Source organism: Zasmidium cellare (genome assembly GCF_010093935.1).
Source record: "Zasmidium cellare ATCC 36951 unplaced genomic scaffold M409scaffold_2, whole genome shotgun sequence".
NCBI classification, from domain to species: Eukaryota; Fungi; Ascomycota; class Dothideomycetes; order Mycosphaerellales; family Mycosphaerellaceae; genus Zasmidium; species Zasmidium cellare.
The window spans coordinates 82,356-96,866 of NW_022986946.1; the positions used below are offsets into that span (position 1 = coordinate 82,356).

Here is a 14,511-nt window from a genome sequence, read left to right on the forward strand (position 1 = left end):
CTATGTCCATGTCCATACCATCCATTGATCCATACACACTGCTGTCGGGTATAATCGCTCAGAACGCTCCAAGAATTTGACAAACTTCCAAACACAAATGTTATCAAAAAGAAAATCTATTTCCTCCAGTTATCGTCCGCCGTGATAAAACCCCACTCGTCATCGATGACCAGCTCCTAATCATGATTCGAGATGGTCGGTCCAGCATTCAAAGCACCCAGAGCGATGCCCGTCAGACTCTTGCTGTGCTTGTGCTTGCCTCCAGTTTGACTGTGAGTGCTCAGGGCGGTGGATCGGCGGGTGTTCATCCGGTGCATCGTATCTGCATTGCGTTCGCCGCCAGCACCGGCTGTCATGGCGGGGTCGATGCCGGTGTTTTGCAGGGGGAGACCAGACTCGTCCAGCGGACCACGCGACGACCACGTCTGGCTGCGGTTGAGCTCTTTGGGGTCAGTGGGTCCTTCTGCGAATGTACTCCTGCGACGCTGGTTCCGGAGCTCGGCATCCTCTGCTTCCTTTTGTTGAAGCTTCTCGCTGGGGAGTAAGATCGCGCGATCGAGAGCGTATGGCAGACCACGGTGACGGCCACGAATCATCATGGCGATGATGATGAGTTTGCTGATGACTCTGAACTCGGCCGAGAAGGAGGCGTTGATTCCAGGATAGCCGAGCGAGAGTCCAACAGTGCCGTACGCTGAGACGATCTCAAACAGCACGCTGAACGTCGTAAAAGCGTATTGATTGGTGTTGGCGATCCGATCTCCCTCGACAATGCAGATGATGAAGAGTCCCAAGAAGATGTACCACAAATCGAAGGACAGCTGTCGACGCAAATGCTGGCTGACGTAGCTCTGACTCTCTTCGCCTCCCTCTTCTTCGCCACCAAAGATACCCAGAGACTTCTCTTCGTAGACGTTCGTCCTACGCACGGAGATAGCGATTGGAAAGACCGAAATGTACATCATGACCATGTAGCTGACCTGGATGGCGGCGTGAAGTTCTGAAAGTGTGACTGATGCGAAACCTGCCGTTCGCGTGGATGTCGCTTGGAACCAGCCGTTCAGCACTTGAATACCGGCTGGCATGTCCTCGACCACGGACTCGTTGAGATCAAGGATGATGAAGAAGATCAAGTCGATGCCGTTTAGACCGACAAGAACCCAGAACAACCACCACGTAGCCTTGGACGGGAAGAGCAGCGTAAAGCAGCGCCGAGGATGATCAAGCAAGAAGCGCAGCTCCTCCCACAACGGGGTTCCACGAAAGGCAAACTTGCTCAAGGTCCAGATGATGAATCGTAGCATGCAGGGGAAGCCAGTGTTGCCGATGATGATGAAGAACGAGCCGAAGAGAAGCGGCACGATGGCATCCTGGAAACTGATCATCGAGTCTGGCGTGAGGGTGAGGCCTAGATCGTTGAACAGAGAGGCTGGGGTAAAGAAGCCCCACCAGACTGGACTTTGCAGCCAGGTGTTTTCGAGAATGTCGCGGTAATAGCCGTCTCTCAAGATCCACGGCAAGAATATCAGCATTGCCAAAAGGTGGAAACCGACAAAGTAGCCGATAAGAATACAAGCCAACGTCTTGAGGGAGCGGTATTCGATACCACCTAACTCCTCGCGTTGTTCTTGGCTCAGTCCAAGAAACGCACTGTTGCGGCCCGTAGTGGCTGTCCAGCTGAGGTACGGCATTGGATCGTCATTCCTCTCCCTGGTTCGAGAGGCGGTGAGGTTAGAAAACGTCCGGGCAAAGCTACGAGGTGCATCACTAATACTGATCCCTTTGCTGTGTCCACGACGGAAGAGCGGACCTTTGCCATGGTCGTTCCCTGAGGTTGAAGCGGCATCGTCGTGGTTGCGGTGACCGGGATGATCCGGCTCGTCAATGGTAATACCACGTCGAACTGGATGATTCTCCGTGTCGGCATTCTCAACACGTGCGTCGATGCTTCTGCTTCTGGTGCTTTCTGGGCGAGATATGGCTGAATTGTGAGTATTGAGCCGTCGCAATGCACGATCACGATCAAGAGGTTCGATCTTCGCGCCTTCGTCCAGCTCTCGCGGTCCTGGGATGTAAAGAGCACCACCTTCCTTTCGATGCTTGTTCTGACGCTCTAGAAACTCGATGTGCTTTGACGAATCCCGGCGTTCTGAAACGCGTTCGAGCGTGGGAGACTGCCTGCCGCTGGGAGGCACCTCATCGGCAAAGGTGATTTCTCGTTTGAGACCAAGAAAGGGTGTTTGAGGTTCCTCGTCTGGTGATTGTGGTGGGGTGTGTTGGCCAGCTTTCTGACCTTCCTGAACTGCAGGGTCTGTGATAGTATCATCTGAGCCCGATTCGCGGTCCTGTTCTGTATGGGCAGACTTCTCGTTCTGGGGGTCATTGTCTTTTTGACTGCCTTCTGGGGAGGGAGTCACAGCTTGTGTGGTCTCAATGCCGTGCTTTTCAGCGAATTCCTCCGCTTTGGCGTGCTCTTCGTCCGTTGCATCGTCGTTGTCAGTCCTCGTAGCTTGCACGTTGTCCCGTACTACCTGTATTGGCCGCCCATTGACACCTCTTTCCAGTGCATCCGGATCGTCGTGTACAGGATCGGCTCGCATCTGACTTCGACTGCGGCTCGGAGTCTTGTTCTTCCGCTGCTCCCGAATGTCCTTGACGATGTGTTCGAATCTCTTTTCGAACCAGTACAGGCGGACGAAGACGACAATGGTGTTGACGAAGACAGGAGTGCAGACACATGATCCCAGCATGAACGTTATTTGCTGGTAGAGGTGCAAGGCGTTGACGTCAATGGTGTTCAAGCCAGATTGCGTGGCGGTTCCAGCACCGAAGAAGAGAGCATCGATATAGTGCATGTACGTAGCCTCGTCGCTGGAATCGTGAGGGCCTCCCGGGTAGACAATCCATGAGAAGATGAAGGTGGCACTGATGATATAGATGTAGTGGCCCGTAATGAAGTTGAATCGCGGGCGGCGGATCTGTATGCGGCGTGGGATGCTGTTGGCAATCAACCTCCACAGCTCGATGAGCGGCGCGAAGGTGTCCTTCCACCAGCTGTCCTCGTCCACGCCGGATACATTCATCCTGGAGTGGTGCTTTGAGCGGGGCTCGTCTTGGGAGGATTGATTGGCCGTTTCGAGATATGTGGGAGGTATTGACGTCCGGAATAGGGTTGGAGATTCGGTGCTCGTGAGATGAAGTGGTAGAAGCGAGTGAGGCAGTGTCCAGCACGTGTTGGCGCCAAGGGAGGTGAGGTGAAGCCGGGTGTTAATCGTCTCTACTGGCGCGCATCGAGGACGAGGGTGTTGGCAGCATGGCGGTCGAAGGAAGTGCCAAGCGGTGATGCGAGGGCGGAAGAGATCGGAGGGGTGGTGTGGCGGAGAGGGCGACGGTGGTGATGGGTGGAGGGTGGAGTGGTGGCGGCGACGGTGAGGTGAGGTGAGGTGGGTGGTGGGTGTGGTTGCTTTTTGGGCGGTGATTGACGAAACAATGCGAGAGCACGATCAGAGATTCCATCTCGTCCCGACTCGTACATACACTTCCCTAGCGTGTCTTGGCTGCCACGAGCCGGCCCAGCGGTTGCGCAGCCGTTTGATGACATCGCGATCAGCACGTGGGCATCAACTTTCTTGACACATGAAACATGACATCCAAGATCTCGTTGAACGTGGAACAGGAATCTTGAATTTCGAACATCGTCACATCTGGTCTAGAAGGGTAGGACGGAACTACCCATCACACAACGACCTTCAGCCAAGCCCCGTCTTCGCGAACACGAGTTCTCTCGACAAGCTACCCGGTCCGTGGAATTCACCCGGACCCTGCCTCAACGGTCCTAGTCATATGCATCTTGGCGGTGTGAGGGTCCTGTCGACCGAAAGGCTGGCGAGACTGCAGACATACTTCTTGTGTTCGTGGTGGAGAAAGATGCCGAGAAGCCTGCTGGCATTCTTCCAACTGCTTGGTCATGCCATTGCCGAAGTCATCCGAACTTCTGCGAATAGGCTGCAGGACATCGCAAACAGTGGTATATTTCCCCATGTTATAGTGTTGGGTCACGGATGTGTGCCAGCTGTGCCTTGGCTCTGTGACAGAATAATAGCACGTCATTGCGAAGCCGAGCAAATTCTGGACACATCTCGCTTCTCGTCCCATCTTGCGGATCCGGTAGATGCTTCACTCAATATAGCAGCTGTGACAAGAAGTATGCACGGCAGCCTTATCCTGCACAGTCTTGAGGTTGTACGCCGCACAATCGCGGAAAGTGGCGACACTGTACTTGCTCTCGGAATTTGGCGATCTCCTCAAAGTGCCCTGGGAGCCTTCTGATCCGATTCCAGCGCGATGCACGATCCATTCGATGTCCATGGCGTCTTCGGCGAGGTACTTCATGACGGCTTCGTTGTCTGCGTGTTGGCCTGGAAATGGAAAATCAGCGCAACCTTTCTGTCACCATGAAGTCGTACCCACCAGCGTACGCATTTCCCACCGTATGTCTCAACATCCAGAGGTAAGGACTGAAGTACTCCTTGTACGGCTTGCTCAATCCACCCGCCTGATACAAGAACCTCTTGACGCCGTTCTTCCGCATGGAGGGAACGAGTTGCTTCTTCACAAATGCCGTGTTAATCTTGCTCCGCATCTGCATTCCAGCATCACCCAGCATCGAAACCACATAGTCTGATCCGCGCACACACTCGTCCAGATGCGGGAGAGGGTCGTCGGTGATGGAGCCTTGAATGACCTGGAGATTGGGGTTTCGGATGGAGGCGAGTTTGGAGGGTGTGCGGACAATGGCCTTCACGCGGTGGCCTTCTTCCAGGGCGAGGTTGATGAAGTGGCGGCCTGTGCCTCCGGTCGCGCCAAAAACTAAGAAGGTGGACATGGTAGTTGAATTGCTTCGTGTTAGGATGTGGCAGGCGTCCAGGAATGGTACTGTTAGGAGGAAGAAGAGGATGTATGACAGAAACATGGTCGGAAATAGAAAGATTGACGTGAAGCCATTGAAGTGGTAGCCACACTATTCATGACGTCGCTGTCGAATAAATTGTTCCGTGTTGTTGGTGTGCTGGAGGTAGTGGGATCCTACGTCCGGGGATGAAGTTGCAGGCGGAGACACTTTCAACCGTCATCCACCAGTGGAGTTTGTGGATTCCGCCTCGTCCGGGAGCTACCCCCACCGCACCACAATTACATCCACCCTGTAGATCAGATGTAAACAAAGAAAAGATCCAGCTGCGACTCAATCTCGAACAATGACCCCTTCCCACCACCGAAATGCATGCGGACACAGCAAACCGTCACTGGCCGGCCTCTCAATTCCGTCATCGTCACTGCTCGACACACTTTGAAGATCGCCGCCGGTCGCACATGTGATCGGGGGAATAGAATCTCCTTGCGCAACCTTTGTACGCCGTGACCAAATTTAATACTGGCCAAGTAGACACCTTTGCATCTTTGCCTTGCCTCTCTCCTACCAGCACACCACCACCAACACCCTCGACATCCACCCCTCCAGCACATCACATCACTCGCCATGGGCAAAGAAACCCCCACCACGATGCGCGTGTGGAAGTACGCCTCGGCCGACGGCGGCATCGAGAAACACCTCCAGATTCACCAATCGGAGCCCCTCCCGAAGCCCTCGCCCAAGGAACATCTCGTCCAGGTGCTCGCCGTGGGCCTCAACCCGGTCGACTACAAGCCGGCCGAAGCGTTCGTGGGCAAGTTGATGATCAAGAAGCCGGCCACCCCTGGATTTGACATCGCCGGCCGCATCGTCACTCCCGCCCAAGGCTCCAAGCTCCGACAAGGCGATCTCATCTTCGGCGCCGCTAGCACCAATCCTCTGGCTGGTGGTGCTTTGGCTGAGTACATTGCTGCGCCTGCGGATCGTGTCACTACTCTCCCACAAGGCGTCTCGCCGCTGTATGTACATTCACAATACGCCATATTCCCAACATCTGCTGACTATTATCTAGTTTGGCAGCAGGCGCCCCTGTCGCCGCCATCACCGCCCACGACTCCATCGTCCCGTACATCCAGAAAGGCTCCCGCGTCTTCATCAACGGCGGCAGCGGCGGCGTCGGCACCTTCGGCATCCAAATCGCCAAGTCGGTCGGCGCCTACGTCGCCGTCTCCTGCTCGGGCCGCAACGCCGAACTCTGCCGCTCGCTGGGCGCCGACGAGGTCTTCGACTACAACGCGCGGCCCTTGATCGACCAACTCCGCGCCGCCAAGCCCTTCGACCACGTCGTCGACAACGTCTTCAGCGACCCGGACCTCTACTTCCAAGCCCACACCTACACCACGCCGACGGCCAAGTTCGCCGAGGTCGCCAGCGGGCCCACGCTCGCCTTCCTCAAGTTCGCCCTCCGCGCCTCGCTCTTCCCCAGCTTCCTTGGCGGCGGCAAGCGCAAGTTTGTGCTCGTCGTCTCGGACGTCAAGGAGGAGACGCTGAACAAGTTCGGCAACTGGTTCGTCGACGGCCAGGTCAAGCCCGTCATCGACCAGACGTTCCCCTTTGAGCAGGCTGTCGACGCCTACAAGCGACAGAAGACGGGCCGTGCGGCTGGGAAGGTCATTGTCGATGTGACGGGTGAGGGGAAGGTGCAGTAGGGGAGGGAGTGAAGGCTGTGCTTTGGTTGATGTAATGAATGGATGGATGCTTGTACGCATGCGTGGGAGGTGGGAGGAGGAGGAGGTGAATCCCCTCTGACACTTTCTTGCACGAACGAATTATACCCTCTTGTAGCCTAGCCGAATGGCATCTCTCATATCCTCTAAGATTCTTCTGTCACTTTATACGCTTTGACCTTTGCTTCATCACCATGATAGTACCCATCCCGTCCTTCCTCTCACCAATCGGATACGGACTTCAATCCCCCTGGCTCTTCTAGCTTCCTCCCCGTCCTCAAGCCTTCCGCTCTCCACCTCCTCTCCCTCATCTTTTCCAGCTCATACGAATGCTTCATAGCATGTGGAAAGATCCACAACCTCCTCCAGGATGTACGCGAGGCGTGGAGGGTGCATGCTAAGTCTTTGACGATCACTTATGTGTTGGACGATTTGGTAAGGGAGATCGCGCTGTATCCTGGAGCGATGGGGTTGGAGGGTGGGTTATGGAGGAGGCAGGTTAGTGACGGGACGTGCTCGCGAGGAAAGAGGCCGTTAGGGGGTTGATGAGGTTTTGATCGGGAGGTGAATTGAGAGTAAAGGCTTGGTAGAAGTACTGTGCGTGAGACAGTTCTATCTCTCCCAATACACTAGGAGCTGTCCGCGACGTCGCGATAAGTGTCCACCGTTGTGATTGCCTTGTCGCTTGACTACAACACTCTTTTTATTTGCATTCGCCACTGCTGGTCGTCTCCTTTCCCCGTATGATATATTTCAATTTCCCATGATTCACTGCATGTCCATCCAGGGTCCACTTGAAAGCCTTATACTCATGCCGGGTGGACCTCCAGCCTCCGTCTCCATTGCCCGTGGTGTCGGTGAAACTCTCATTCAGTTAGAAGACAACCAATCTGGCTGCCCAGCCATGGATAGCGCCCCTTTGATCTTCTCCTCTCCTCGGTAAGTATGGTAGACCGCATCAGACTCCTCCTTGTAGAGGCGGAGATTCTGCGCATGATATTGCCACGGCAGTTGTCCATGGTCTATGTGCACCACCAGAAGTCTCACCTTGAAGATCTGGAGCTTGGTGTAAGAGCGTATCATGTATTCGAAGACTTTCCTGCTGCTTGGAGTCCAAAACAGGATGCAGTCAAGCAGGATTTCCTCGTAGCTGCTGGTGTAGTGGCTGAGGAATGCTTGCAAACCTTCTGGTGGGCCGAACACGTTGGTCAAGTGGATCTTCTGTAGGGACTTGGTGGCCAGGTGGCGGGCAATGGTCTCCAGGACGGGGGTGCTGGTGCTGGAGACACTGAGGCAGCGGAGATTCGACATTTCTGGGAGAAGTCGCTGGACGGTGGGAGAAAGACTCCCAGCGTCGTGGAGGTTCAGTTCGAAATTCTTGAGTCTGCGGCACACCTGATTGAGCCCCTCGCGTTCCTTGGCTGACAGACGAGTGATCCACGTGTCGGTATAATCAACGCCTTGACGCATGATGCCCGTACTAGGGATTGACAGAGCGAGCCCTGAGGGTCGGTAGCTCGATTTGAACAGCGCTTCGAGAATGGCTTGGACGATATTGAGTGGAGACTGGCCCCGGACTTCCCACTCATCAATCCACGGTCGGACGTTGTTCTGGTAGGTCACCAGTCCGTAGACGTGTGCGAGATTGGCTTCCGGCAAAGTTGAATCGGGAGCCGTGGGTTGGTCATCAGTGGCCTGTGCGAGGTGGAAGGCACCGATCGTTCGATACTTGCGGTATTCGATGGTCAAACATTGGTTGCCGGGTGTGCGGGCGAGGTTCTCGAAGATGTCGTGGAGCACGCCACTATCCTGCCATCCGTACGCATCGTCGACCTCCCGACGCCAAGGTCCCGCTTCATCTGTCTCCAGCGGATACGCGCCTGGCATGCTGCTGTACTCGTCATACTCGAGGCCCGTGCCTATGGCGATGAATTCGAGTTTCTTGAAGTGTCGCGCAAGTTCAGGCGTAGCGGTGATGTCTCGCAGGACTCTGAGGGAGTGGTTGGTGGTGGCATGTCGGTTGTAGGAGAAGAAGCGCCGACCAAAGACTTCAAAGGTGTTGGCGGCGAGTTCGCGGTTGACTTGTCGCAATGCGAGTAGCGACGTGCTGTCGACGAGTTCTGCGATTTCAATCTGCAGCTCCGGTGGCAGGGTGAGTAGTGGCGGTGTTGGCTCATGCATGGCGATCAGAGTCGACTGATGGTGTTGCTCTTGGGTGCATGTGAGTGTTGCTGATGAAGAGCACAAGCGAAAGGATGTCGGCGAGCCGGAGTCTGGAGGCAAGCTTTGCGCTAGCGGCAGAAGCTTGGACTCAAACGCAACCTTGGAAGTGAATGGAGCTTGGAAGTCGCTTGCATGTGAAAAACCTTACCTTGGCACCCACCCTTGTTCGAGGTATGACCTTCACACAAGAACAGTCACATACACCCACACGTATGCCGAGTGTCAACTATACTTGCCGTCGGTCTCTGTTGGTCGTTTCTGCGGCGGATGCATCTCATCGTGGGTATCCGACTTGTCGAGCGCAGCACATCAGTAGCAACAACGGCGGTATGCAGCTGATCTCGGGAGTGAAGAATCGGACAGGTTTCGAAGGCTGCAGTGGTGTTCTGACCAAGATGGAGATGAACCCAACAAGAATAGAGGGACAAAAGAACGTTCTCTCAATACCCCCCAGCTGCGTACATTTCAGACCGCGAAATGACGTCCACGAGAGTGAATCTTCGAGCCATTGTAAACACAAACATTAATTCAACAATGCGGTGACCGAACAGACTCAATCTCCTCGCAAAGATTGATAACTTGAATGGCAGGAAAGCGTCTCATCGACGCTGCCAAACTCTTCAATGCCGGCGGCTCGGTAGCAAAGCAGCACCTCTCGCTGCGGAAACAGCAATGGGACCTCTTCACCAACACCTCCAGCTTGGCCAAAGCCGTCAAGGGTCAAACAGATCGAGTGACGGTGACTGCGCGAGCTGCGGTGGAATTGGCGAAGCGATTCAATGAGGAGGCTCCAAGCTGGCAGCGGGCAGGACAAGAGGCGCAGAGAGGTGCAGAGGCGGCGAGCAGAAGAGCGCAGGAGGGCGTAGATGCGGCAGCGAACGAGGCGCAGAATTTGGCGAGGGATGCTGGGCTGAAGAATGTCGCGGACACGATATCGAGCGTGAGGAGGAGGGAGGGAGATGATGGAACGCTGGCTTCGTTGAGGAAACAGGAAGAGCAGCGAGTGGCTCAAAGGGAGAACGAGGATGATGGATTCGATACTACGAGGCAAGAGAGACAGCGGGTTAGGAGATTCTCCTCACAGGATCTGGACCAGATTCGAGAGATGCGCGATACTGGCAGCAGCTGGGCTGAGATTGTCGACGCTTTGAACTCTGTCCCGCGAGAGAAGAGGATAGACATGGCCGATCTCGAGCAGATGAAGAACCTTCGAAGGAATGGAGTATCGTGGAGAGAAGTTGCGCTTACAATGAGACACGCTTCGGAGACGGAGCCCATCACAGCTGCTGCAGACCAGGGCATAGCGCAAGATCTGAGGCAGAGTGGCATGTCAGAGAGGGACGCTAAAGAGGCATTGAAAAGGCATCATGAAGGTGCATATCCGGTCAACGCCACATCATCTCAGCCCTCGAGTGAGCAGGCCCCTGGACTGGATACTTTTGGTCAAAGACCAGAGCCGGACTCGCCCCCAGAAGGTGTCAACCTTGATGCTTTCCACAGTCCTCGAGTGTCACGCATGTTGGGGAGTAGTGATTCAAGCATCAAGAACCCGTATGCTTCAAGAAAGAAGCTACCACCACAGCCTCTACCAGAAATGGTTCAGGCATCGGAGCGGTGGAAGAAGGAGAATGAGCACGCTCCGACAGCTTCAGAACAGGCACCTTCCAATCCGATAGAGGCGGAGGCGACGCAATCAAGCCAAGTAGAGACAAAGACGGCGAGTACAGATACCGAAACCCAAGACTTGGCTGCATCGATTGCGCAGGAGTCACAAGTCGAGCCCGAGGCAAAGCCATACGAGATGCACGAGTCCCGCGTACCAGCCACGAGGTTCGGACGCTTATTGCAGTACGGCGGTCTTGCCACAAGCATGGCGTTTGGCGCTGTTGGTGAGAGCTTCCGCCGCTTCACTGGCGGTACGAGCGAAGGCAGCTTAATGCTCAGCGAGGCCAACATGAATCGTCTTGTTGCCAAGCTGAGCCGGATGAGAGGCGCTGCGTTGAAGCTGGGCCAGATGATGAGCTTTCAGGACTCCAAAGTCTTACCTGCAACCATCAACACTGTGCTACAGCGAGTGCAGGACAGTGCTGACTACATGCCAGCTTCACAGCGTGACAAGGTTCTCGTGCGGAACCTGGGCGCTGAATGGCGAGATCTCTTCTCCAACTTCGAGGAGAAGCCATTTGCTGCCGCATCTATAGGTCAGGTGCACAAGGCCACGCTGAAGTCGAATGGCAAAGATGTGGCTGTCAAAGTGCAGTACCCTGGAGTCCGCAACAGCATTGACTCCGACCTCAACAACCTATCGTTGCTTCTCACAGCAAGTCAACTGCTCCCCAAAGGCCTCTTCCTGGACAAGACCATCGCCAATGCTCGCACAGAGCTGGGCTGGGAATGCGACTATGAGCGTGAAGCCAAGGCTTGCATTCGGTTCAAGGGACTTGTTCACGATGAACCAGATACCTTCGCCGTGCCTACCATCTACACTGAAGCTTCGGGTGCGGATATTCTTACGGCAGAGTTCATGCATGGCACTGCAGTGACGAAGATCAAGAATCTTACCCAATCCGAGCGGGACTGGATCGGCACGCAGATTCTTCGCCTCTGCCTGCGAGAACTCATGGAGTGGCGATTCATGCAGACAGACCCGAACTGGACCAACTTTCTGTACAACCGACAATCCCGCAAGCTTGAACTTCTCGACTTTGGTGCATCGCGAGAGTTCCCGGACAAGTTCGTTGAGCCATACGTGTCACTCCTCATCGCCGCGTCCAGGAATGACCGAGAAGCTTGTCGAGATCTCAGTATCAAACTGGGCTATCTGACCGGCAACGAGAGCAAAGACATGCTCAAGGCCCACGTCGATTCCATCATGACGCTTGCTGAACCATTCGTCGGCACAGCGCCAGAAGTGTACGATTTCGAAGACCAGACCATCACCGATCGTGTGCGATCGAACATCGGACTGATGTTGCGGGAAAGACTGGCGCCGCCACCCGAAGAGACGTACTCGCTGCACAGGAAGCTGAGCGGCGCTTTCCTGCTCTGCGCAAGGCTGAAGAGCAAGGTCCCCGCGAGGGAGATGTTTGCAAAGGCAGTGGAGGTATGGGAAGGCAGGGAGGAGAGTGTGAAGCTGTAAAAAGTACTGTACAATACTGAAGAAACCTGTAGATATAGAATCGCCTCCCTCCGAAAAGGGTGCTTAACCAGAAGGAGTAGCACTGGATGATCTTGTTCCTAGTACTCAACGCACTGCTGGCGTCTGCTTCGTGAATTGCTTCTTTACTGCGGCCGCAGAGGCAATAAAGTGAGATATAACCCTTATGAAGCTCTTGATGAGTGAACATTCATCCTCATTGCCGCCACTGCCGAGGCTGATTCAGCGGAGCTAAGGGCACCTCCAACCTCACCTCACCTCACACCTCATCAACACGCATCCAAAACCACAAAAACTACTCAAAACGACCAGCGCAGCCCGTCCAAACACCGTACCCACTTCTCCCCACCTCCTCCACCTTTCTATTCATCCCATCGTACCCCAGCACGCCATTCCCACCATGCCCCAACAACAACGCGCCAAAATCCGCATCTACCTCGACTGCAACTCGCCCTGGTCCTACTTCGCCTACACCAAACTGCGGCGCGACCGACCGCTCCTCTCCCAACACGGCGTGGACGTGGAAATCAACCCGATCTTCCTCGGCGGGATCAACGTCGGCAGCGGGAATAAACCGCCCTGGACGCTGCCGGCGAAGGCGAGGTTGGGGGGGTTTGATTTGCCGAGGGCGATGTATGTTTTTTCCCTTGATCCATTATCAAACGAAGTTGAGATAGGGAATTTGTGAAATGTTGATGGGGTTGTTAACGTTAATGTGTGAACGTCTAGAAAATACTTCCAAGTCGACCCCCTGACCTCCCCGCCTTTCTTCCCGATCATGTCCCTCCTCCCCATGCGATGTCTGCTCTACGCCAAGGAGAACCTCCCCTACGAGCAGTACGAGAACGCCTTTGGGGATCTGTGGCATTTTTTGTGGAGGGAGCACAAGGATGTTAGCAAGCCGGAGGTGCTGGCGGAGTGTTTGGGACGGCATTTTGGGAGAGAGGATGTGGAGAGGAGTGAGTTTCTTTCTTCTTAGTTTGAGTATGTTGCGGGTTGAGGGATGTGTGAGACTAATATGGTGGTCTAGTCATCAAAGCCGGCACCGACCCGAAATACAAGAAGATGCTCACGGACGAGACGGCCATGTTGGTGGAGAAGGGCGCCTTTGGAGCGCCGTGGTGGTTGGTGACGAATAAGGAGGGCGTGGAGGAGCCGTTCTTTGGGAGTGATAGGTATTACTTTCCCTCTCCCAGCTTTTCGTTGGCTAGTGGAGTGGCTAATGTGTGCTGGTTATGCAGATTTCACTTCGTGTATCAGTTCCTCGGGGTGCCGTTTCAGGATATCGAGATTTTGCCGCCGGGGTCGTCGAAGTTGTAGTTTTTCTCGAGGAATTGAGTGGATAGTGGGGAGGGATGGGTGAGGTCGATGGCGTGGATGGCTATTGTGTTGATGAGATGGAGCGTTTGAACGCAACGAGTTTTGCCTGCAGCTTGTGAGTTACTGCACATATGTAGAGAATGCTGTAAAATTTATCTTGGCCGAACAGAGGAGAGTACAAGATGGCAGAGAAAAGCCATTGGCGGCAGCAAACCCTCATATCTCAAAGACCGATTCTAGCCTGGTGACCTTTGGCCCAGATATAAATAATTATTCAACCTGTCTCTCCCTCCTTTACCAACGAGTAACGATGGCTTCTGCTTGTTCGACCCGTGCGTGGCACCCGGCCGTTGAGATGGACGCCGTCTGCCGAGCGCCAACGAGAGAAAGAGATCGCGCGAGCGCAAAACCAGCGCCAGTATCTTCTTGCACACAAGGGAAACGACGTTGCGTTGAGTGTACTATATCACTGCTGGCAAGCTGGAGCAATACACCTAGAGCGCACATCATCTAGAAAGACCTCCACCAACCGCCTGTCCAGCACTCTTCTCTTCCCTACGCTAGGAAGCTCCTTGAAAAAGGAGTTAACCTGGTCTTCCGGGTGTCGTGTTTCAGGCCTGGCTTATTAGCGCGACGATTTTGAGGCGCGAACATGTCTTGTCGAGTGCTATGTAAGCGGCTTGGTCGACTTTAGCAGGGATGACCGTAGGCTTGCGTATTTAAGGACATTGCCTGAAGGAAAAGACAGACATTAACAGACGCCCCGGTTCTGTTGTGATCTCACGCAGCCAGGCATTGTGGCATACAACTCACTATCAACCTCAGATGAGGGCGCCAGAACGTTCTGTCAATCGGGAGGTACAATCACGATGAAGACGATGAGAACGAAAGGCACAGTCCAACGGTGAGTGGTGACCCAGACAAGGGGGCGGCGCAGTAGTAGAAAGCTTCACTCAATGCGTCACGACGAAGCGAAGAGTATGATTTTATGAGTTTTCTTCAGCGCTATCAAGTCTATCTAGGTGCGCTGACAGGAAGGGGTCAAATTTCAATCAGGGGTATCATCGCATTCTCTCCAATTCAGTGATTCTTCTCTTCCCTACCGTACAAAGGAACCAGCTCACAAAGACAAATTCAACAACACCGTTCCAGCGACTTCGCTTTCCAATGTTCTG

The 14,511-nt window shown here is 54.4% G+C and overlaps 6 protein-coding genes across 6 annotated transcripts; 3 read left to right on the forward strand and 3 right to left on the reverse strand.

The window, feature by feature from the left end:
* Positions 1-176: 176 nt before the first annotated feature.
* M409DRAFT_62386 (uncharacterized protein) lies at positions 177-3,083 on the reverse strand (the record flags this gene model as incomplete). The annotated part of the gene is made up of 1 exon (XM_033815147.1): positions 177-3,083. One exon carries the CDS (start codon positions 3,081-3,083, stop codon positions 177-179), a length of 2,907 nt encoding a protein of 968 aa, XP_033673513.1.
* A 1,093-nt stretch (positions 3,084-4,176) lies between these two features.
* Positions 4,177-4,885, reverse strand: M409DRAFT_62387 (uncharacterized protein; the record flags this gene model as incomplete). The annotated part of the gene is made up of 2 exons (XM_033815148.1): positions 4,177-4,418; positions 4,471-4,885. The coding sequence occupies 2 exons, from the start codon at positions 4,883-4,885 to the stop codon at positions 4,177-4,179; spliced, it is 657 nt and encodes a 218-aa protein (XP_033673514.1).
* Positions 4,886-5,536: 651 nt separating this feature from the next.
* On the forward strand, positions 5,537-6,618 carry M409DRAFT_62388 (uncharacterized protein; the record flags this gene model as incomplete). Its single annotated transcript, XM_033815149.1, has 2 exons — positions 5,537-5,928; positions 5,982-6,618. 2 exons carry the CDS (start codon positions 5,537-5,539, stop codon positions 6,616-6,618), a joined length of 1,029 nt encoding a protein of 342 aa, XP_033673515.1.
* An 888-nt stretch (positions 6,619-7,506) lies between these two features.
* On the reverse strand, positions 7,507-8,817 carry M409DRAFT_49179 (uncharacterized protein; the record flags this gene model as incomplete). The annotated part of the gene is made up of 1 exon (XM_033811173.1): positions 7,507-8,817. The coding sequence occupies one exon, from the start codon at positions 8,815-8,817 to the stop codon at positions 7,507-7,509; it is 1,311 nt and encodes a 436-aa protein (XP_033673516.1).
* Positions 8,818-9,442: 625 nt separating this feature from the next.
* M409DRAFT_62389 (uncharacterized protein) lies at positions 9,443-11,998 on the forward strand (the record flags this gene model as incomplete). Its single annotated transcript, XM_033815150.1, has 3 exons — positions 9,443-9,906; positions 10,309-10,366; positions 10,463-11,998. 3 exons carry the CDS (start codon positions 9,443-9,445, stop codon positions 11,996-11,998), a joined length of 2,058 nt encoding a protein of 685 aa, XP_033673517.1.
* A 418-nt stretch (positions 11,999-12,416) lies between these two features.
* On the forward strand, positions 12,417-13,336 carry M409DRAFT_62390 (uncharacterized protein; the record flags this gene model as incomplete). Its single annotated transcript, XM_033815151.1, has 4 exons — positions 12,417-12,649; positions 12,746-12,975; positions 13,047-13,191; positions 13,258-13,336. The coding sequence occupies 4 exons, from the start codon at positions 12,417-12,419 to the stop codon at positions 13,334-13,336; spliced, it is 687 nt and encodes a 228-aa protein (XP_033673518.1).
* Positions 13,337-14,511: the final 1,175 nt, after the last annotated feature.